Consider the following 24061-nt stretch of genomic DNA (forward strand, 5'->3'; position numbering starts at 1 on the left):
GTCTAAATATTTGTCAAACTGTGCTGTTCACTTTGACAAGTTGAAAAATGTGTGTCACATTAATTGGGATCAATCTCACTGAATGTTTTTATACAAAGAATTACATTTTATATATAAGTATTAAAAAATAATCTGTTGAATATCACACGATAGTAAGAATAAAAATAAGAAAATAATGATCCAATTTTCTTTCTTAAACTTGTTTCCAATCGGTAATAGTCACTCGAGCCCTCCGAGCTTTCGTGTCTATTGCCAGGAAACAAGTTTTCGAAAAATTGTCGCATTATTATCAATTTATTCTCACTCAAAAATATTTCTTTCTGTAACGAAAGATATGTTATGTTTTGTTGATTATGCCCACTTCAGTATTTTTCAAAACTTTTGTTGTATGGGTAGCGGTTGGATACTCATACTCTCTCGGTATAAGACACTACGCCCTCGTTATAAGACAGATCTATTTCAGGCACGCGACCTTGCCATGATTACAAATCTCCCAATTCCTTCAGGGGGAGAAGTTATGTCCTAATCCACGCTCTCCTTCAAATATCCATAAATTCTTACACATTTTATCCAATTCTCAGAAGTAAACCTAACACGAAAGAAAAATAATTAGAAAAGGCAACGGGAAACTACCCCAATTAATTTTTCCGAGTATAAATTAACATGGAGCTGAATAGTCAAGAAAATATTACGGATCATGGTGCTCGGAAGCCAAGATCCGGTAGAGGAGGACATACAATATCAAACTGTGGGCATCCCAGTCGTTTTTTTACACGAAATCCCTGCAGTAATACAATACAAACTAAGTACACAATACGAATAGGTACAGTGTTATTCACTATATTTTGACCCCCCTGTAAACTGCTTTATTTACAGAATTAGAAAAAAATGTAAAATACAAAAGTTATTCGATTTTTAAATTATGATTTTTTGACATAATACATGGTACTAGTGACGTCATCCATCTGGGCATGATGACGTAATCGACTATTTTTTTAGCGAGAATAGGGTTCGTGTGCTAGTTCATTTGAAAGGGTATTCAATTCAGTATTCAGTAATATAAACATTACATGATTATTTATACAGGGTGTCCAAAAATTTTTTTTAATTAAATTAATTGACACAAAAAGAAGAATGTATGTAATTTATTTAATTCAAAATACATTCTACTGCTGTCAGAAAACAGAAATAAATGTTTATTAAACAAATAAACTTACTTTACTAATAAATTACTTTTCCCTTAAATTCAATGTTCAAGCTGCCACCCATCTGCCTCATCGAAGTTTGATAATTGAATTTAACCAAAAAGCAATGTTTACTTGTGCAATAAACTTTTATTTCTGTACCCTAACAGCAGTAGAAGATATTTTGAATTAAATAAATTACATGCATTCTTCTTTTTGTGTCAATTAATTTAATCCAAAAAAATTTTTTTTTGACGACCCTGTATAAATATGTATCTTAATGTTAGATAGCACACGTTAGATCGTAGCACACGACCCCTATTCTGATTTAAAAAAAATAGTCGATTACGTCATCATGCCCAGATGGATGACGTCACTAGTATGATATATATGTCGAAAAACCTTTGTATCTTACGTTTTTTTTATTCTGTAAATAAAGCAGTTTACAGGGAGGTCAAAATATAGTGAATAACCCTGTACATGCTACGTTAAAAGTCTCTATTCAGCGGGAAAACTCAGTAATTTGATATATGAGATTAAGCGATTAAAAATTAGTATTATTGGCATAAGTGAACTGAGATGGCTTGGATAGGGAACATGTGAACAGGGTGAAGGTATAGGTACTGGGTAATGTGCTACTCCGTAATAAAATCATTCTTCAACTTAGATTGTGGCTTTTCCCAATTAGAATAGTAAATTACATAAACACCATAAAGAAATAACTTCAGAACAATACTCTGGGAGTGAAGAAAATGACACATAACAGGAACGGAGTTAATATGTTTTATAACATCAAAATTTAAAAAATACCTTAAAAAATTTCTACTCGTTATTGACCGAATACCTACTATTTATCCAATTAAATAGCAGACCACTTAATGTAAACATTATTCAGCTATACGCCCCTACTGCATAAAAGAAAAATACAATGAAATATAATGTTTTTATAATCAGTAAAAACAGACACTTAAAAGTCAAAAAGGAAACTAAGTTATGTATATGGTGACATAAACTAACTAATGTATATTCTTGTTGATTTTAACGCAAAAATTGGAAAATATTAAAGATCTGACTGGATAGGCCAATATGGACTAGAGAAGAGTAATTCGTGATGCGATAGGTTTTACCAGTTCTTTTAAGAATACGATGTGGTAATAACAGATACTTAGTTTAAACTATTAAACTGCACAATAGAAGGCTTTATATATTATATAGAAGGGAACAGGAGATAATCCTTAACACATAATAAGAAGTCAGATAAATTATATTCTATAGTCCGTCCTACCTTGACTTTACAGTATAGGGAACATAGGCAATGCAGTCCTTATGAGACATTTTAACGTGGTGATGCCGATTTTATCAAAAAGAATTTGTAATCGAACATTAGAGAGATTGACTGTTTTAGAAAGACAATCTAAAATGTTAGGATTCGTATGCGTTTAAGTTTATTTCATATAGGTACTACAGTTATTACGCATATGAATCCTAAAATTGCAGATTGTCTTTCTAAAACAGTTTTAATTTAAATCTCTTTAATGTTCGATTACAAATTATTTTTGATATAATCGACATCGCCGCGTTAAAAACTCTCATAAGGACTGCATTGTCTATCTTCCCTAGGTGGGACGGACTATAGTAAATACGAAAATACGTAATAATGACATATCCGAATACAAATATCGATTCAGACGACAATCTTCTAATAGCTGATAACAAAATCAAGCTCAAAAAAATTCAAAAAGTCCCAGAACACCAAAAATAGATAAAACAGAGGTTAATTAAAAACAAATAAGTAAAACTCAATAACCAGCTTAATAAAATAATACATGAAAACAATGATGTACAAATATGGAAAATGCTTAAAGAAATATATAATAAACAATAGAAAAATTTACTAAAAATAATTAAAAACAAAAAACAACAATGGATAACCAACGAAATCTTGAATTGGTAGAGCAGAAGAAACAACAGAGAAGCAACAGGGGCGGATGTAAGAAAAGAAAGAAATTAATAGAACAAAAAGATAAAGACAGCGAAAGAAAAGTAGATGGAGGATAAATGCATTGAAATGGAATAGTTAGAACAAACTCGACACATTCAATATGTTCAAAAAAGCAAAGAGGTAGCTGACTATCATAAGAAAATTCCTCATCCAATTGTAGACACGGGAAAAATGATGATAAATGAAGAAGGAATTCGGACTTATTACAAATGTAATAAACATATTAAACGTACATAAATGAACTATTTAATGATGTCAGATCACAAGAACAACAGACATTAGGTCAAAACGAAGGACCATAAATACCAAATATATATCTACTGCATGCTATAAAGGTGGAAAAGAAAAGAAAATCTGTTGGCCCTGATAACATCTAGGCAGACAGGTTAAAGCTGATTAGTGAAGAAATCATTAAAATATCGGTTAAGTATATATTCTGCAGTTAAACGTTATAACTACGCCTCCATCTTCCAGGCGTCACCTGTCGCAGGCCACTCAGAATATTTTGGAAATTTATACACATTTTGGGACTTCTCCTTGTATCATTCAACGTGTCTTGGTTTGTTTTGTTTATTTCTAGTGCATCTTTATTGTGATTTTAGTATATTTGTCTATTGCGATAAAACAATAATAATCAGCAAAAAACCCATCAGATGTAAAATAAAAATTGAAGGCATCAGTATTAAGCAAGTAATGGAAAGAATGATGTTGCAGGGTTCAAAAGCCGCAGTCAGTGGCGTAGCTGACAGGCCCACAGGGCCAGCAAGGCGGGGGGGGGGGGGTCCGACGTTAGGAGGGGCCCCTTAAAGCCGTCAAGCTTAATACTTCTACTTTCTTTAAATTGGAAACTAAAACATATTTTGTTGTTTTTATCCAATAAATCTTGATACCACTCAAGATATTTCAAAACAAGATCAGCTGAGGTTTATTTTCCGGTATGTAAAAATAAGTTGCGATGAAAATGATTTACCTTCCAAAACAGAAGTTGTTGAAAGTGTTTTGGGATTTATTCGCACATTAGACCAAATTGCAGAAAGTCTTGTAAATTAAATTTTAAAATTTATACAATCAAAGCACCTTTCCGTACACAACTGCAGAGGAAAGGGTTATGATGGGACGTTATGAGTGGTGTATATTCAGATATACAAAGGATCATAACTGACATTGAAAACACAGCTTCCTATGTTCATTGTGCATCCCATAATCTGAACCTAGTGTTGAATGATACCTTTGATGGTGTACAGGAGTTGTTTCTTTTTAGGATATAATTAAACGATTATGTTTTTTTTATTGCAAGTATTAAAAGATGGTATGTACTATGTACTATTATGACTTCGGATTCATCGCGTGTGCCAACACTTAAAAGGTGAAACCTGGTGGCCATCCAGACATGATGCTGTTATGGCTTTGCGTCGAGCTTTCCGACAAGTAATGAAATCCTTAACGAAAATTTCATTGCTAGTTAAAAAACGATGAAAAATTAGAAGCTAATGCATTATTAAAGTAGATGAATAATTTTGAATTTGTCGTTAATATTACTATTCAATCTAAAGTACTTAACTTTATTAATCTAACGTCAAGACTTTTGCAATCTGAAATGGCAGAGTTTACGGTCGCCCTTCAACTTTTTCAAAAACCTCCTGATAATCCTCGAGAAATGAGAAATCCGTTTTCCGAAACTTTAGCAAAAGCAGCAGGAATAGCAGAATAATGGGGTATTACACCAAAATTTAAAAATAAACGGATAAAACATATAAAAAATTTTACGATGAGTTCAGCTGAGACGAAAATAGTTATTTTTCTACAACCACTATTCAAAGTGCACTTTTCTGCACGGTTTTATGTTAGCAAACTTGATATTTTCTCACAGTATAAGATATTTGACATTAGTGTGCAGAAAAGTGACGTTTCTGTGCCGCAAAGTGACGTTTCTGTGCCGCAAAGTTCTTTTCTGCACAGTTGACTACCTCATTCTGAGTAACGTTATATTCTGTTTACATCCGTGGACTACCGCATTCTGAGTAACGTTATATTCTGTTTACATCCGTGGTTAAACTTTAGAGAAATATAGGGGAGAATGGGGGAATGGGAACCACTTAACTATATTATTTAATAAAAAATAAATTTTAGGGTATATAAAAAATCGGTCCAGGCTAAGAGCTACTTTAAAATGTTAATTATCCTTCGCTATTATTATTGCGTAAATTTATTTAGTTATGTTAAAGTTATTATGAAATTACTAAATATAGTGAATGGCTCCAATTGCCCCAATAGGTCGGGTAATAAGAACCACAATTTATTTTAAGTTGTATCTGTATTACATTTTTAATTTTCATAACAAAAATAGTAATACATTGTTTTTAACTCATTTTGTTTAAACAAAAGTCACAGAGATAATCTTTAGCTGTGTCAACCCCCGAACAATCTGCATGTACCCATCGACCACAAGCTGTACAGCGATACCACAGTTCTGCCACTTTTCCCAGAATCATAGCAGATCAAACATAAATCTGTTTCATCTTCATTATCCGAGTTATCATCACAAAGGTCTTTATAACTGACATTTTCTTCATCCGATGAGTCCCATCTGATGAGTCTTCATAATGGTTCCCATTACCCGTTTTGTTTAGAAAATTTTAACCTATGAAAAAAATTACCAAAACCAGGTGATTAAAAAAACAAATCACATACAATTATTCTTTAGGTAGTTAAGTTTAGTTTGCATAAAATTTTTTAAGAAAAACATGTTGGGACTAACTTACCGTGAATTTTGTAAACCACGTGTATTATAACGATTATTGCAAAAAGTCTACTATGCTCACACAACATTCAAACAACACTGAATAAACATCTGCAACGATGTCGCTGCATCTCTGCATTGTCGGTAACGTGTCGCCAGTGTCAGCAAGTATTTAAAAGCGCGTAATTTAAATAAAACTGGGTGGCTCTCATTACCCGATGGCTCCCATTCCCCCATTCTCCCCTATAACCTATAAGACAATTATTATATTTAACTATAGCATAGAAACTAAATTATGGATGTTACAACTGTTTTATTTTACAATTTTATTCTTATTAAACATTTTATAATTATCAAATAACCAATAAGGATTTAGCAACCTGTGCAAGAGACGTCGAATGAAGTAGGTTTTGTGTAAATCCGTGACTGCATAAATATAATGTCAATAATGTGTAATAATAGGGCTTTTCATTCACAGTCATTTGTTTCGAGCTTCTGTCATGTGTCACATAATATTAATATATCTACGTCGTACGTTATTGGTATTACCAATGATACAAACCGAAGACGTATGACGTAGATATATTAATATTATGTGACACATTATGACAGAAGCTCGAAACAAATGACAATCGATGAAAAGCCCTATTGTTTAAATTTAAACAAATTAAGGCAGTGCATTAATTTTTTAACTGATTTCTGTGCAATTTATTTAGGTATAAGGAATTTAAATTGATTAGTAGGTATTAATTAAATACAGTTTAAAATTTATCACATAGGTCCCTATTATAATTAATCGTCGTTTGGAAATTGCGATTTTTATTTTTAGGAAAAACTGTGCTTGTAGAAAAAGTATAGTGTGAAACACGTGCAGAAAGGTAATTTCTCACTCGTTTGAATTGCGGCACTCGCTGGCGCTCGTACCGCAACTTTTCAAACTCGTGAGAAATTAGTACCTTTCTGCACTTGTTGCACAATATACTATTTCCTAACAAGTGCAGAAAGTCATTCTTTTCCGCACGCGACTGCAGTTTGCCGAACGACGCGAAGCGGGAGTTCGGCAAGCAGTCAAGTGCGGAAAAGAGACTTTCTGCAAGAGTTAGGAACAATATTTTTTCTAAGAGTCGTTAAAAAATTACCAAATCTTAATCAATTAATTTAATTAATATGAAAATACATACACAAATTAATTCTTTGACAAGGTTGTCAAAACCAAACTTTCAATATAATTAGTTAGCATGACGACGATCTTGGTTTCCTTGACGATGATTCAAAACGACTGTTATTGTCTACCGATTTGACTTTCGAATATTATGTCAAAATAATTTTATTTCATCGAATTGTCGCGTTAATTTCATTAAAACAGGAACACAATAAGATATATTTGAAATAAATTAGTAAATAATATCTAAATATTAGTTTATTGCATGTATTATAATTACTTTAAGGCCATATTAACATATCTAAATTAACACGCGTGCGGAAAAGTAAAAACCGCGTGCGGAAAAGTAACACGCGTGCGGAAAAGTAACACGCGTGCGGAAAAGTGAAACTTTCTAAACTAAAATGCGTGCGCGAAAGTAGACATTTTTGCACGCTCGTAGAAAAAATAACTTATAGCAAAAAAAGTTTTGAAGTCAAGGTTTTCAATGTATCCCCCATCTTAACTTAATATTAATTTTTAGCACATAATCAAAACGGTCGGACAGGTCGATTTTTAAAATAATCATAGTATATTATAGCATCAATCTTTCGAACTTTACGCGATCCCTCTTCAGGTGACAGTCATAACTTTTATTTTTTTAAATGGGAAAGTAGGTACATCATGTGACACCTTTTTTAAAATCTTTTGAAATACTGATTACAAAAATGTATAATACTTGCGCAAAATTTTGGTCCAATGCTTTTTAAATGCATTAATTTTTTTAATCCTGAGAAAACTAATAGAAATTTTTGAAAAATTTAAACGCAGAATAAAATATTACATTATTATCGAGTGCCGTAAGTCCCTAAAAGCTTCTATAATGTTTACTTTAATAAGGTACAGGGGTGAACACGAAAGAAAATTTAGTATGATTTTTAATTTTATGTGTGTGTGTGTGTGTGTGTGTGTGTGTGTGTGTGTGTGTGTGTGTGTGTGTGTGTGTGTGTGTGTGTGTGTGTGTGTGTGTGTGTGTGTGTGTGTGTGTGTGTGTGTGTGTGTGTGTGTGTGTGTGTGTGTGTGTGTGTGTGTGTGTGTGTGTGTGTGTGTGTGTGTGTGTGTGTGTGTGTGTGTGTGTGTGTGTGTGTGTGTGTGTGTGTGTGTGTGTGTGTGTGTGTGTGTGTGTGTGTGTGTGTGTGTGTGTGTGTGTGTGTGTGTGTGTGTGTGTGTGTGTGTGTGTGTGTGTGTGTGTGTGTGTGTGTGTGTGTGTGTGTGTGTGTGTGTGTGTGTGTGTGTGTGTGTGTGTGTGTGTGTGTGTGTGTGTGTGTGTGTGTGTGTGTGTGTGTGTGTGTGTGTGTGTGTGTGTGTGTGTGTGTGTGTGTGTGTGTGTGTGTGTGTGTGTGTGTGTGTGTGTGTGTGTGTGTGTGTGTGTGTGTGTGTGTGTGTGTGTGTGTGTGTGTGTGTGTGTGTGTGTGTGTGTGTGTGTGTGTGTGTGTGTGTGTGTGTGTGTGTGTGTGTGTGTGTGTGTGTGTGTGTGTGTGTGTGTGTGTGTGTGTGTGTGTGTGTGTGTGTGTGTGTGTGTGTGTGTGTGTGTGTGTGTGTGTGTGTGTGTGTGTGTGTGTGTGTGTGTGTGTGTGTGTGTGTGTGTGTGTGTGTGTGTGTGTGTGTGTGTGTGTGTGTGTGTGTGTGTGTGTGTGTGTGTGTGTGTGTGTGTGTGTGTGTGTGTGTGTGTGTGTGTGTGTGTGTGTGTGTGTGTGTGTGTGTGTGTGTGTGTGTGTGTGTGTGTGTGTGTGTGTGTGTGTGTGTGTGTGTGTGTGTGTGTGTGTGTGTGTGTGTGTGTGTGTGTGTGTGTGTGTGTGTGTGTGTGTGTGTGTGTGTGTGTGTGTGTGTGTGTGTGTGTGTGTGTGTGTGTGTGTGTGTGTGTGTGTGTGTGTGTGTGTGTGTGTGTGTGTGTGTGTGTGTGTGTGTGTGTGTGTGTGTGTGTGTGTGTGTGTGTGTGTGTGTGTGTGTGTGTGTGTGTGTGTGTGTGTGTGTGTGTGTGTGTGTGTGTGTGTGTGTGTGTGTGTGTGTGTGTGTGTGTGTGTGTGTGTGTGTGTGTGTGTGTGTGTGTGTGTGTGTGTGTGTGTGTGTGTGTGTGTGTGTGTGTGTGTGTGTGTGTGTGTGTGTGTGTGTGTGTGTGTGTGTGTGTGTGTGTGTGTGTGTGTGTGTGTGTGTGTGTGTGTGTGTGTGTGTGTGTGTGTGTGTGTGTGTGTGTGTGTGTGTGTGTGTGTGTGTGTGTGTGTGTGTGTGTGTGTGTGTGTGTGTGTGTGTGTGTGTGTGTGTGTGTGTGTGTGTGTGTGTGTGTTTTGTTGGCACTGGTTTTCACAACCAACTGGCCAGTCAATTTCATAATGTTTTTTAGACTATCACTAACTTATCACTAACTCAGGGGAGTAATAATGTGTAGTGTGTATGTTGAGTAAGTGTTTTGTTACTTTGCAAAGTCGACGTCATTGTCTTTGCAAAGAGACGCTAATTGTATCCGAACGTCTGCGGTCCCTCCGGTGAGTACCGATCCCACAAGGAAATAAACTATTTTTGTGTATTAATTTGTAATAAACGAAAAATCCTGACCCTAGTGAGATTCGAACTTACGACCATTCGGACCTTTCGATCCAAAGGTAGGCGCTCTTACCACTGAGCCACACAGGGGGTGATTTTTAATTTCAAATCACTCAAAAGAAACTTTTTGTTTATTCTAAGGGACTGTTGACACTCGGTAATAATGTAATCTTTCATTCCGTGTTTAAATTTTTTAAAAATATTCATTAGTTTTCTCAGTATTCGAAAAAAATGAATGCATTTAAAAAGCATTTGACCGAAATTTTGGCCAAGTATTATACATTTTTGTAATCAGTATTTTAAAAGCTTTTAAATGAGGTCTCACATGATGTACTTTCCCATTTAAAAAAAAATCAAAAGTATGACTGTTGCCTGAAGAGGGATCGCGTAAAGTTCGAAACTTTGATGCTATAATATACTATGATTATTTTAAAAATCGACCTATCCGAGCATGTTTGTCGGATTAAGATACATGTATAATTATTATAGGTTTGTTTTCATGTCTATTCCCAAAAAATCTATGTATCAACACTAACTGATGAAGGCCAAATATTGTCATTTACACATTTTAGTATTATACTGTTATTAGTTGTCGTTATGTTTATAATACGGGGGGCCCACAAAAATTTTCGCGGGGGCCCTTAATCTTCAGCTACGCCACTGGCCGCAGTCAGGGTTGATCGAGAACTGACCCCCCTGTTTGATATCAACATGGGAGTGAGACAGGGAGACGCTCTATCAACCATGGTATTGAACCTAGTTCTTGATGCAGTCATCAGGCAAATAAACACCAAGACAGTACAAATTACTGCATTATGCACAATAGACAACTATACTATTGAACGTGTGGATGCCTTCACATATCTGGGCTCAGAAATCAATCAGAAGAATTCCGTAACTAGAAAAGGGACGAAGCCTAACTCAGGACATTAATTTGAGAGAAACATACTGAGCGATGGAAGGAATACTTTCGGAATTTACTAAATATTGAAAGTGAGATGGAGGAATCAGAGACTACATTTCATTCTGCAGATGTGGAAATACCACCACCAACACTCCAAGAAGTAAAGAATGCAATAGCATCTCTTAAAGATCACAAAGCACCAGGAAATGATGGTATAAATGGAGAATTGATAAAAAAAGGAGGAAACGTTTTACATCAAAAATTGTATGACATTATTCTCAGAGTATGGCAACAGCAGAAAATGCCTAGAGAATGGAATGGAAGCGTTATAATACCCATACATAAGAAGGGAAATAAAGAGCAATTCCGAAACTACAGAGGCATATCGCTTATTAGTACAGCGTATAAGATTCTATCAATTATCTTACTAAAGAGACTCACTCCGTATTCGGAAGATATTCTAGGCGACTACCAATGCGGCTTTCGAAGTGGAAGGTCAACAATAGATCAAATATTTACCATCCGACAAATAGTAGAAAAAAACTGGGAATTCAACTGAGATGTACACCAAATCTTCGTAGATTTCCAGCAAGCATATGACTCGATAAAAAGAAGCAGACTATGGCTAGCAATGCTAGAAATGGGAATATCAAGAAAATTAGTGCAGCTCACTCAAATGTGCGTGGCAGACTCATATGCACAGATAAAGATAGGAAACAGAACATCGATGCCATTTAGTATAACATCAGGGCTTAGACAAGGACACCCTTTATCACCATTGCTATTAAATTTGGCTTTAGAATACGCAATAAGTAAAATATCGTCTGAACTAACAGGGGGATTCGCAAATCGAGGATCAAAACTATTGTTGGCCTTTGCCGATGATCTAGATGCAGTCGCTCATTCTACAAGAGACGTAAGAGAGGTGTTTTCACAGCTCGAGGAGGAAACAGGTAACCTGGGCCTTCGAATAAATGAAGAGAAGACGAAATATATGCTGGTGACCAAAAATCCAAGACCAAGAGTTAGGCAGAACGTAACTATTAATGACCACAACTTTGAAGTAGTGAAAGAGTTTAAATATCTGGGAGCAGTAATCACAGAGGACAATCACATAGAAAAAGAGGTCTCAGCAAGAATAGCTGCGGGAAATAGAGCATTATACTCCCTATCATCATTACTAAGATCTAAGCTGCTGAAAAGACAATCTAAATTAAGACTGTACATGTCAATTATTCGCCCAGTTGTTACATATGGGAGTGAAACATGGACTCTACATCAGCGAGAAATAAATAAATTGCTGATATTTGAAAGGAAAGTCCTCAGAATGATATTTGGTCCTCAAAGAGATGAGTTGACAGGAGAGTGGAGAAGGCGCCGCAATGCTGAATTGGTGACTCTATATGGTACTGAAAACATCGTCAGACATATAAAAGCTAATCGGATAAGATGGGCAGGTCATGTAGTAAGATCAGAGGAAGACAGAGTGCTAAAGACAGTGTTCTTCGAGAGACCAGACGGTAGAAGATCAGTGGGCCGTCCCAGAAAAAGATGGAAGGATGATGTTGAAACCGATCTATCTAGGATTGGGGTACAACAATGGCAAATCGAAGCGCAAGATCGCAGACGATGGAGGGCCATAGTGGATGCGGCGAAGACTCACCCCGAGTTGTAAAGCCAGTCAAGAAGAAGATACTGAAAAAAGTATAATGCCCGGTGCAAAAGGAAAACGGCACATGGAGAACAATGAGATTGATGAATTGAATCAAGGTTATGATATTGCACGATTTGTGAAAAGTCAACTTTCATGGCTGGGATATGTGTAGAGAAAAGATAAGGCAAAAACAACAAAGAAAATATTACAATGGAAGCCGATAGGAAGGCGAAAAAAAGAAAGGCCCAGAACGCGATGGTTGGATGAGGTGGAAGACGACCTGAAAACCATGAACATAAGACAATGGAGAAGAAGGGCACAAGAGAGGTCTAAATGAAAGGACATAGCCAGACAGGCAAAGACAGATCCAGGGTTATGATGCCAAAAAAAGAAGAAGAAGAGTCAATTGAAGTAGGCGTTGCATATTATGTCTCAATATGGGCCTAGATATTTAAGTTTTTTTTGTTTAATTCTGCTTACGATTTTTTTCTATTCTAATTCTCTGGATTACCTTTAAGTTGGTGACATATTCGCTCCAGAATATATGAAAAATGTGTCGGTACATCCACATTTCGAATGCTTCTAGTTTTTTCGTTAGTATCTCTGTCAGTGTCCAAGCCTCCGTATCATATAATATTTATGGGAGTAGTTTGGTAATCCGTTTAATGTATAGGGCAAATTAGGTTACTTTCCCATTCCCATGGAATTTGTCTAGTTTGCCATGTTTTGCGATATAATTCCACCCGCCAGTCTTTTCCATCTTTCCCCAGTCACTTTAAGTACAATTTCTGGAACTATCCCAACAGCATCACATACCTTAAGTTTTGTAATTCTTTTTATCGCATCATATGCTTCCTCCATGTTTATCTTTGATCATATTTCTTTTGTTTTTTATTCTTTGTGTTTGTTTACTTGATCTCAGAATTCGTCCTAACTTAATGCCGTCTTTTTATATATGTATATTTTGGATTTATACGTATACTTCTTAATATTATTGGTTTTTCGTGTTACGTGTTACGTCTTGTTAGAGAGGTGTAATCTTTTTTTACACCCCTGGGTGCTGGGTTATAGGATATCTTTAAATTTTTTCTATTTCTTATCCAATGTCGTGTCTTGTCCTGTATTTCTCTATTTTTATAAATGGGGCATTTCTTCCAGTATATTTTTACCCCTATCATAATTTCGTAGTTCTCCATCTATAATTACCTTTTGGTAACCTATTTTTATATATTTCCCTTTCTTTTTTTCTTCTCTGGCGTAAATTATATTTTTTTATTAGCACAAATTTCCTTTGTAAATATGGTTGCATATTCTTGGATCATAATGTTCCATTGTTCCAAGTTTGTAGATTTCTACTTTATACTTTCGCTTCGGCACAGAATATATAACCACATTCGGTAACCATTGTAATGTTGGTTATCTACATATTAGTAACTTTTTACCAGTTAGTTAGACCACAGAATACCCGGTACGCCGGTACTCTGTGGTTATACATTAATAATTTATTGGTTGCCTACTTTTAAGGAATATTTGCATGTAGGGTATGAAATAATATCTTCGTGCCCTAAATAAATAGATACATACCTTTTTGGTCTTTATTTTTCTTAATAACAAAGTGCATGTCTTGTGTATTCTTGGGCATTATTTAGAAAGGCGCACCAATATTTTTTTAGGTAGGATCAAGGTTGATACATTTGGAGGTACAGTCCGTACAATATATATATCGTTGCACGTCATCCGCGTCGTAGTACGTGACGTCACATGATACCAACAAGAAATATTCAAGTGATAGGTCTATTCCTATTTAGAATCGTAATTTTTTCCAAAGCCATAATAAACAAAACACGGATGAAAACATGGATAAACATGGCAATCATGTAGATATTTCTATATAGAAACATCATTTCGACTATCTAGATCAGCGGTTTCCAACCTTTTTTAGCTTGAGGCACACTAACTTAAAAATTGGTTCAGCCACGGCACACTTGGGTAAATAATCTCTATAATGATAGTGAGTATAATCAAATTTCACGGCACATCTGCAGTGAGTTCAGGACACGCCAGTGTGCCGCGGCACACTGGTTGGAAACCTCTAATCTAGATCTAAGGGAACGAGGTCAACTAAATTTGAACAAAACGAGTACCTTGGATTAAACTAGGAGTAATAAAGTGAAGCATGGCACTAGCCCTTTTATCTTTCTTGTATACCGTAGGCCCAAAAAATTTCAGACTACACTGCTATAATCCTACACTGCTAGCAACGCTAGCGGTATAAAAGAAGACTTATTGGTGGAGAGAGTTTTATTACTGGCTTTATTTCGTCAAAAGATGATGTGAATAATGGCTCTTTAGGTGTGAAGTACTTCCCTTCATTTTCATAGTCCTTATAATCAGTACTAGAGGTACTAAATAGGCCTTGTTTGCTAGTGCTTTAATACAACGATGTCTATATACAGGGTGTTGCATTAACAATTGTCCATATCGTAACTGGAGGAACCTTAGCACAAAATACGAAGATTTAACCCAAAACACTTAAATAAAATCTTCTTTCTTACCGAAATACAGAGTGTTTTATTACAAATGTTCTGAAATGATTTTGGCCCATGGTTAAAGTACCTTTTAATATTTTTTGTTCAAACTTGACACACAGTTTACACATGCTAGGTTTCTTTAACTAGTCTTAAAAGATAGTTTTCCGCTGTTACTAGCGGCGTGCTGTAGGGATATATGGGTGTCCCCGAAAATAGTGCGTTCCTTTAAGGTGTGGATATAATACACAATTTAGAACAAAAAAGTCCAATAACATTTTTTCCTAAAGTTAACCGTTTCGAAAAAAAAATTACATTGTTCTCCATAGGAGTGAATTTTTATTTTCATTAATTTAAACGAGCTGGCAACATGGCTTAGAAGAACCTGTGACTGGAAATTGAATCAATGGAACCCCTTGTTTATTTACTATTTTTGAGGTGTGAATTAGGGTTATTGACACCCCTAGATGTACGTGCCTACCTGCCAAATAATTATTTATTGAAAGACTAAGTTTTTCAACCTAATAAAAATATTTGTAAAAAATATTTTTAAAAGATTTTTAATTGAAAAACTTTATTGGCCCATTTCCTGGTGACAACCTCCAAGGCTTCTACAATATGCAAGCACATGGATGCTGCAGTGAAGACTAAGGGGAAGGAATTCTACACTATGCAACTCACAACCCCCGTCTGCAGCGTGGTAAAGTTCCAGCGGAAAACGGACCTAGTTACTCTATAGGAGTAATACTAATAAAAATAAAAATGTATACCATTTTTATTCATTCAGTTGCGGTGCGAAACCAAAACTGTCTTAATTTTTACTCAGATCAGAGAGTGCAGCCAGCACTCTTATCGACGATTTCACCTCTTTTTAGAGGTTCATCAGAGACTGCATAGGCTGCTTTTCGGAAAATATATACATTGATGAAACTTATAAAGATTATAAAGATGAGATGCTTGTTTAATATTTTATCGACAAAATATAAATTTTTCTTTTTTTTGCGTAATCTTTAAATTTTGAAAAAAAAATAGTTATAATACGTTGGTCTAATTAGTAAAGTACAAAGAAAAGTTATTTACCAGCAATTTTATTGCTTTAATCGAATTATAAGATCCTATATATTATTAATATAGGTATGCAAAGTCCACAGATAGTGTGCTACTTTTTTTATAAACAAAATGGCGCCGACAAATCGTATTTTTTTCAATTATTGCTCTATAACTCCGAAGATTTTAACTTTACACCAAAAACACTCAAATAAAAATTCACCCCAATTTAATTCTACATAGAGGCATGTTTTTCCCGATTTGTTCCGACGAAAATTTTCCTCGGAAAATGTGGGTTTTCCCAACAAAATCTCGAATTTTCAAATAAATTTTTTGGGTCAGTAATTATTTATCAATAATTATATAGCTTGGTGAAATAAAAGCTTTCTTGGTATAGATTATAAATTCAGAAGCCGGTTAAAATGAAACGAATATTTTAGCAACAATTCAATTGTTAATTAACAATTTACAGTCGCAATAACAACTAAAATAATCATGAGACATTGATCAAACTTAGAAATATTGTAAAGGTGTGATGCCTATTTAATATTTTGTCGACAAAATATAAATTTTTCATTTTTTTGCATAATCTTTAAATGTTAAAAAAAAAATGTTATAAACAAATTATCATTTCTCAGAAATTGTTTATTATATTCTAATTTTAAAAAATACTTAAAATGCGTGTTTCATAGGTCTTGAAAATGAATGCTTTAAAAAATTTTTCCAACCATTTGCAAAAAAGTTATGAAACAGCAAAGTAAATATACGATATCGCCATTGTTTATAATTTGTTTTAATTGTTTCAAAGCTTAAAAGTGAGTCTATGGTACAATCTAATTACTCACAAAGAATGTCAAAAATTAGTGCAATGGTTATATTTTAGTCAAAGATTAAAAATACTTTTTTTTGTAATTTTTAGCGCGAAAGTAGGCTTGATACAGAGCCGGAGATAAAATGTTCACTCGAAGCGACTGACACGCTTAAACTCGCGCGAGTTGTGTATGTGGGCGGGTAGCTACGGTACTGTATTTTTCTACTTTCGCGCGTGTAAATTACAAAAAAATATATTTATAATCTTTAATTAAAATATAACCATTTAGCTGATAATCGATATTGTTTTATAAATAATTAGCTTGTACTTTAAACTCACTTCTACGCTTTGAAAGAATTAAAAAAAATTATTAACACCGTAGTAATCGTATGTTTACTTTGCTGTTTCATAACTTTTTTGCAAATGGTTGCAAAAAAGTTTTAAAGCATTCATTTTCAAGATATTTGAAATGTTCATTTTAGCTATTTTTTAAAATTATAATATAATAAAAACTTTCTGAGAAACGTTAATTTGTTTATAACTATTTTTTTAAACATTTAAAGATTATGCAAAAAATAAAAAATTTATATTTTGTCGACAAAATGTTAAATAGGCATCTCATCTTTATAAGATTTCAAAGTTTGATCAGTGTATAATAATTATTTTGGTTATTATTGCGACCGTAAATTATTAATTAACAATTGAATTGTTGCTAAAATATTCGTTTAATTTTCACCAGCTTCTGGAACTATAATCTAAACCAAGAAAGCTTTTAAGTCACCAAATTATTTAATTATTGGTAAATAATTATTTATCTAAAACTTTATTTGAAAATTAAAGATTTTGTTGGGAAAACCCGCATTTTCCGAGGAAAATTTTCGTCAGAGCAGATCGGAAAAACACTTCTCTATGCAGAATTTAATCACGGTGAATTTTTATTTGAGTGTTTTTGTTGTAAAGTTAAAATCTTCGGAGTTCTAGAGCAATAATTGAAAAAAACACGATTTTCAAGCGCCATTTTGTTTATAAAAAAAAGTAGCACACTATCTGAGGACTTTGGATACCTATATTATTAATATATAGGATCTTATAATTCGATTCCAGCAATAAAATTGCTGGTAAATAACTTTTCCCAAAAATGGCCTATTCTCCGATAATATAATCAGCCCAGACTAAAGGTTGAGTGAAGGAATGTTCTGAACCCTGTGAAAATCCTTAGTATATAAAAATACAATAAACCTTAATACCCAAAATTTTTGATGAAGTTTGACAATCTATAACTTTATTATTTGTACTCCGATTTTCAAGATTCTGGCATCAGTTTGTAGGTATATGTATTGATGTCGTTTGTTATTATTCCGGTAACAAAAATTTTGTGCTTATATGGCATTATACGGGAGTGAATGGAAGTGTTGTTTTTCCTCCTAAATTTTAAAAATTCTGTAGACTAATTGGAGGGCTGATTTTGTTTCATACTTATTTTCTAATATCCTGGAGGTATCACTAAGGTTTTGTTTTTTGAATTATCCGAATATCTCTTTTCTTGTAAGAGCTGTAAATAAAAACACTGCTTTGAAGGTTTATTGAATTAAAAATATCAAACGCACTAAAATTAACAAATCAAAACAAAATTAACAATAAAACAAAACAATTCAATAGCGGGTATGCCCAGGGGCGGATTTATTCATTAGTGGGCCCGGTGCTAATTCTTGTAGAGGGCCCTACCCAACTCTTTTTTAACAAGACACTTTAAAAATTAAAACAATATAAACTTCAGTACATTTAAAATTATGCAGAAGATACAAGGCTAAGACAAGGTAACGCTTTCTTTCTTGGTTCATTTTCAAGAAATGCTTTTATGACACTTTCAAAATCAATTTCCCCCAATACGTCATTCTCAATAGAGCAGATCGATAACGAAACTAATCTGTTCTCGCCCATTGATGACCTTAATTTATTTTTAATAAAGCTTAATTTTGAAAATGATCTTTCGGATATAGGTATTTGAAAACACTGAAACAAGGTCTTTTTCGATAATAATATTCAACATGTCTTTAGGTGTTACTACACAATTCTCGGAATTAGGAAGTGATAAAATAAAATTTTGAAAAAATATAATCTCTTCGATAAATGCCTGATCTATATCAAGCGGGTACGTTTCGATAAGATTTCGCGCATATTGTTTTAATGTTTCACCTTCAATAGTGCGAAAATTTCCAAAAAATGCAAAAAGATTAGATACATAACCGTATGCTTCACGTCGCTTGTCTAACTGTCACTAATGTGTCGATCAATAAATAAAATGTTTCGACTTTAAATTTATTTGAACCTTCTAAATGTGAAGAGGGCCCGTCTGGAATTTTTTTTTGAATCTGCTCGTTTTTTTGAATAATCAAATCTAACGTATAAATTCAATTTTTTTGCTTTTTCTTCAAAGTATTCAAAATTTTCATGGTGTTTTTGTATACTACTGTGTAGTCCTTGTAGTAGAAGTGTGCCAGTGTTCAGATCCAGACCAGGTTTTTGAAGAATGGTACTAACTGTTTCAAGTTGTTTTAAAATTTCGTTCCAAAATACGGTTAAAAAAGCAGTTTCAAATTTCACATACACAAAAGCATACACAAGTAGGTATGAATTACTAATTGTCGTCTTTGACGTTCTTCAGGTACTTTACTTGGTTCTAAACAAAAGCTTTACTTGTTGTTAAGCTTAAAGGGTAAAGTAGGTATATTTTATATTTCATTTCTTAACTTTATGGCACCCATTGAAAGACATCTATTTTTGTCAAACACCTTTAACTTTCAGAGCGATTTAAAAGCATTGTATTGCAAGATTTCCGAAAAGGCGATGTAAAAGTATACCTGCTAATCTGTTGCCATTTATGTCATGTCATAAAAGGGTGGTTATCGGGTGTTCCTTTCCTGTTCTCTCAGAAAAAAGATTATATGAAATTGCCAATACAACAATAATTTCAAAGTAATTTTTACAATAAATAAGAGGAGTTTAGTAGGGTAAGTACCACGGCGCGTCAGAATGCCAAATACGTAATTTTAGACAAATGTTTAGGTCTTCTGGGGGCCCCTTCAACCTGGGGGCCCGATGCTACAGCACCTCTAGCCCCCCCCCCTAAATCCACCACTGGGTATGCCCACCTCTTTCAACAACAACTGCTCGCAGTCTGTTTGGCATCGAATAAAGATGGGTTATCCTTGCCTGGGGAATAGCCCGATATTCCTCTACCAGGGCCATAACTGTACCAAATTTTGTGGAGGCCTAGGATGACGGCGAATAGCTTTTTTTAATTCATCCTATAAATGCTCAATAGGATTGACATCTGGGCTGCATGTGGGCCATTCTAATCTTATCAATCCAACCTCTATTTTATGAGTCAATCAGTGTTTTTATTTTCAAAAAATGGTACAGCTCTTACAAGAAAAGAGATATTCGCATAATTCAAAAAACAAAATTTTAGTGATGCCTCCGGGAAAATATGACAGGACTATGAAACAAAATCAGCTATTCCATTTTTCCACAGAATTTTTTAAAGTTAGGAGAAAATACAACGCTTCCATTCACCCCTGTATAATTCCATGCAAGAAAATTTTTTTTGTTACTGGAATAATACTAAACGATATCAATACATGTACATACCTACAAACTGGTGTAAAAATCTTGAAAATGGGAGCACAAATAATAAAGTTATAAATTGTCAAACTTAATCAAAAATTTTGGGTGGCGGAATTTTGTGCCGGTGTGTGTATAATATAAATAAATAAGTTTAAATTTTTATCTTAGATCTTACAATAATTATGACACGATAAAAATGAGTAGACGAAGAGATTGACATGCTCAAACACAAAGGCAGAAGAAGTAGAGGACGATAGCGAAGAAGATGGATCGATGATATGGAAGAAGAACTTAAGATTCTGAGGGTCAGAAGACGGAGGTAAGTTGCTAGAAATCGTCGGGAGTGGCGATTTTTCTACGATCAGGCCAATATTCACAATTCACGGAGTATTATCATCGAGCCATTTATGATGTGCACTATTTTTAATTAATTTATGTTTTAATGTATTTATGCCTTTGAGCATTGAACCTGGCCTCTTAGAATTCAGAGCTATTATCTTGTAGTCGAGAATCTGTATCTGTATCTGTAAAGAATAGACAACTAAGTTACGAAGGAGGAGGGACAAAGTGGATTCTGTGCAGGAAGATCTTTTACTGACAAACTGTTTTGTCTCAAACAGCTTTTGGAAAGCAGAACAGTTACTTGTTTCCCACTAAAATAGTTAGCGTACAACTATTTTGTATTCAACCTGAGTGTTCAAACTATTAAAAATATGTGTACGAATATAACAGGAAGTAGGTACTACACATTTGAAAGAGATCAACAATTTAAATATTTGGGAGCAATTGTGAATGGCGAAAAAAGAGAAGTAAAGAAGTAACAGAGAGAATATAGCAGGCAGCAAAACATACTGGAGATATCATAGGCTAATAAAGGATATGAACTTACCCAGAAATACAAAACTGAAAACATACAGAGTTGCAATCAGACCAGTAGTTACATACGTAACTGAGAGAATGTGCCTCACGGAAAAAGATGAAGAAAAATTAGGAATATTCGAAAGAAAAATCCTCAGATTGATTATTGGTCCGATAAGCATGGAAAACGGAGAAACGGAGAAATGAGAAGAAGAAGGAGAGACATAATGAAGAGACAAGATATATAGTGTTATGATCTGCTTCTTATTAATTTTATATTAATTATTATTTATTTGATTAATTATTTAATTGTCGCAAATCATACATAAAAAATGAATAAAAATCTCAGGGTGCCTTTTTATAATAATAAAAAAATGTCTAAATTATCTTACGTTATACTTATCTTCTCTCGTGGTTTCAGTATCTCTTAGTTGATCCTAATCGGGATAAAATAGGAAAAAGAAATAAAGCAAAAATACAAAATAAACATACAGAATTGTCTTTTATTTATCAAAATCAATACTCTAAAAATCTATCAAATCTAAAACCTGTGGACACAGATGTCCGAATGAAATTTTTACCACTTAAATTTATTCTAGTTAAAAAAAAAACAATTTATCGGTTTGTTCCCGATGACTTTGGTACAACAAAATAAACAAAACCAAATTATGTATTCGCAAGATTAGCTATACTTCCTATTTACTTTTTGAAATATTGTAATTTTAATTCCTACGCTTTTTACTCAAAATTTTAGTTTCCGAACATAAAAATATCTTTCACATAAGTTGACTGACCTTTTGCTTCACTCACTCTGATGACTTCTCGTGACCCAAAACAGCTCTCCCTCGTTGACTATGTTAAAGGCTACTCATCAAAGCCCTCTCCGTTCTCCAGCTTCAAAACTATCAGCATACCAGCACCAATTCTCCAACAAGCCGGGCCTCTTTTGACACGTACTCGATTCAAACAAAACTCCAAAAATTCTCTGCTCTCCTTCTCACAATAATACAGAATCAAAGAGGTATTTCGTCTCAATTTGATCTGTCTCTCGTTCCACTTTTGAACACTGGTACTTGCTAACTACTTATCCACGAAAACGTCGAACTGCTCCTCAGCGATGCCAAAAACATAATAAACTTCTTTTTCAAACTCACTCAACATTCAAACCACTTTTCCCCTTCCAACTTGCCAAGAATCAGAAACATTTCTCTTTTCCATTCGACAAACAAACAGTCGTTTTCAAAATTATTCCGACCATCCTAATTACTTTCGGGGAACCCTACAATATTTACTCGGGTTGAAACAAAGATATTAAAATTCCAAACTTTCTTTTAAACCATTTTTCTAGAAAATGATAATTACCTCTACCTGTGGATTCTATAGTTCCCGTAATAAACAATCTTTTTCCATTTTAAATCTAAATACATCGTCCTTTTCACTTTAATTATTTACAAAAGTCTTTAATGGTTCATCGGAAAGCTCATTAAAAAAGAAATCCACTTACATCCAAACTAAATTCTAATAAATATTTACAGATCAATATACAGGGTGTATTAAATTTATGTGCCCTCGTTATTTAAAAAAAATTTAATTTAATTTTCATTTTGCCTTTGATTGATAAATTGAAAACACAATAACATCCCCGCCTTGTTTTGAGATAAAATCAGTATTAATAAGTGCAACAAAAAAATGATTTTCTCTCGACAAATACACTTTTCTATTGTGTCAAATATATTGAGTCCCACCTGAAAAACAATTGCTTTCTTTTTCCCAGTGTCTGTACTTAGATGGGACATGGTAAGTTTTCGTTCGAAAATTTCCTAAGTCTTTAGTCTCAAATGAATTTTCATACTTTTTGGCTACTCTGTTTTCTTCATTTATTAAATTTTCACATTCCCTCAATATTACACGCAGTTCCTTCTCCTTTTCTTCTCCACATATCAATTTTATTTCTTCTTTTTTCTTTCTTAATCTCTCAGCTTTGTTTAACTTATCCACATACCTTCTCTCATCACGATCTTGACATTTATCTTTATCCTTTTCGTCTTCATATGAATATTCCCTCCATGATTTAAAATCATACCAAAACGAATAAAAGTGTTCCACCTCTTCCTTTGTCGAATTTTCAGTTCCTAATTTGGGCACCCGTGTTTTTTCAGACCATCGGGAGTTTAAGTCAAAATAATACGTAAACGCTTTATAAAAGTCTTTTTTTATATCACTAGTACAAGGTAGATCATTGTCGAATTGTGGATCAACAGAATCGTACGCTCTTCTCCTACTTATATTTCCTAGAGTTTCATAAACCATTGTTATACAGGTAAAATAGTCATCATCTGTTTTGATTTCTTCCCCTAGCGCTTTACGTTTGTCAGAATGTTGCTTTAAGACTTTCTTCCTGTAGGCAGTTTTGATAATGTCATCTGTTGCTTTGTATCTTATATTTGGAATATTTGGACTTTGTAATGATCTTGTGACTTCCATTCTTTAGGGTCTAAACTTCTCAAATATTCTACATCGTCTTCATAGTCCACGTTTTCTGGAGTTAGTTCTTCCTCTTTGTCCTCTTTTGGAATATCAACTTCTAGTTCGATTAAGGGATGTTGCACAAAACGAAATTGAGGTTCTCCTCCGCCTACATTTTCGTAAATAAAATAATATCTCATCGCGACTGCTGTGCAAATACCACTTTTTTCAATTCTGGCTTCTCCCCTGTTTACTTCTTCTTCAAATAACACAGTTTCAAAGGTATCTCTTTCGCCTTCTTTTTCTATTCTGATCTCTTCTTCTTCTGGGCTCATCTCATCTTTTGAGGAATCCCAAGCTTCATTTTCCTGTGTCAATCTTTTTTCTTCCTTTTCTTTTTCTGGGCTCATCTCTTCTTTTGAGGAATCCCAAGCTTCATTTTCTTTTGTCAATCTTCTTTCTTCTTTTTCTTCTTCTGGGCTCATCTCTTTTTTCCAG

General features: G+C 34.2%; 1 protein-coding gene across 1 annotated transcript; it reads right to left on the bottom strand.

Annotated features, from left to right (window-relative positions):
• Positions 1-522: 522 nt before the first annotated feature.
• LOC126886241 (dnaJ homolog subfamily C member 2-like) lies at positions 523-23407 on the bottom strand. Its single transcript, XM_050653106.1, has 2 exons — positions 23100-23407; positions 523-589 (listed from the first exon to the last, which is right to left on the bottom strand). Exons 1-2 carry the CDS (start codon positions 23405-23407, stop codon positions 523-525), a joined length of 375 nt encoding a protein of 124 aa, XP_050509063.1.
• Positions 23408-24061: the final 654 nt, after the last annotated feature.

Source organism: Diabrotica virgifera, chromosome 6, assembly GCF_917563875.1.
Source record: "Diabrotica virgifera virgifera chromosome 6, PGI_DIABVI_V3a".
Classification (NCBI taxonomy): domain Eukaryota; kingdom Metazoa; phylum Arthropoda; class Insecta; order Coleoptera; family Chrysomelidae; genus Diabrotica; species Diabrotica virgifera.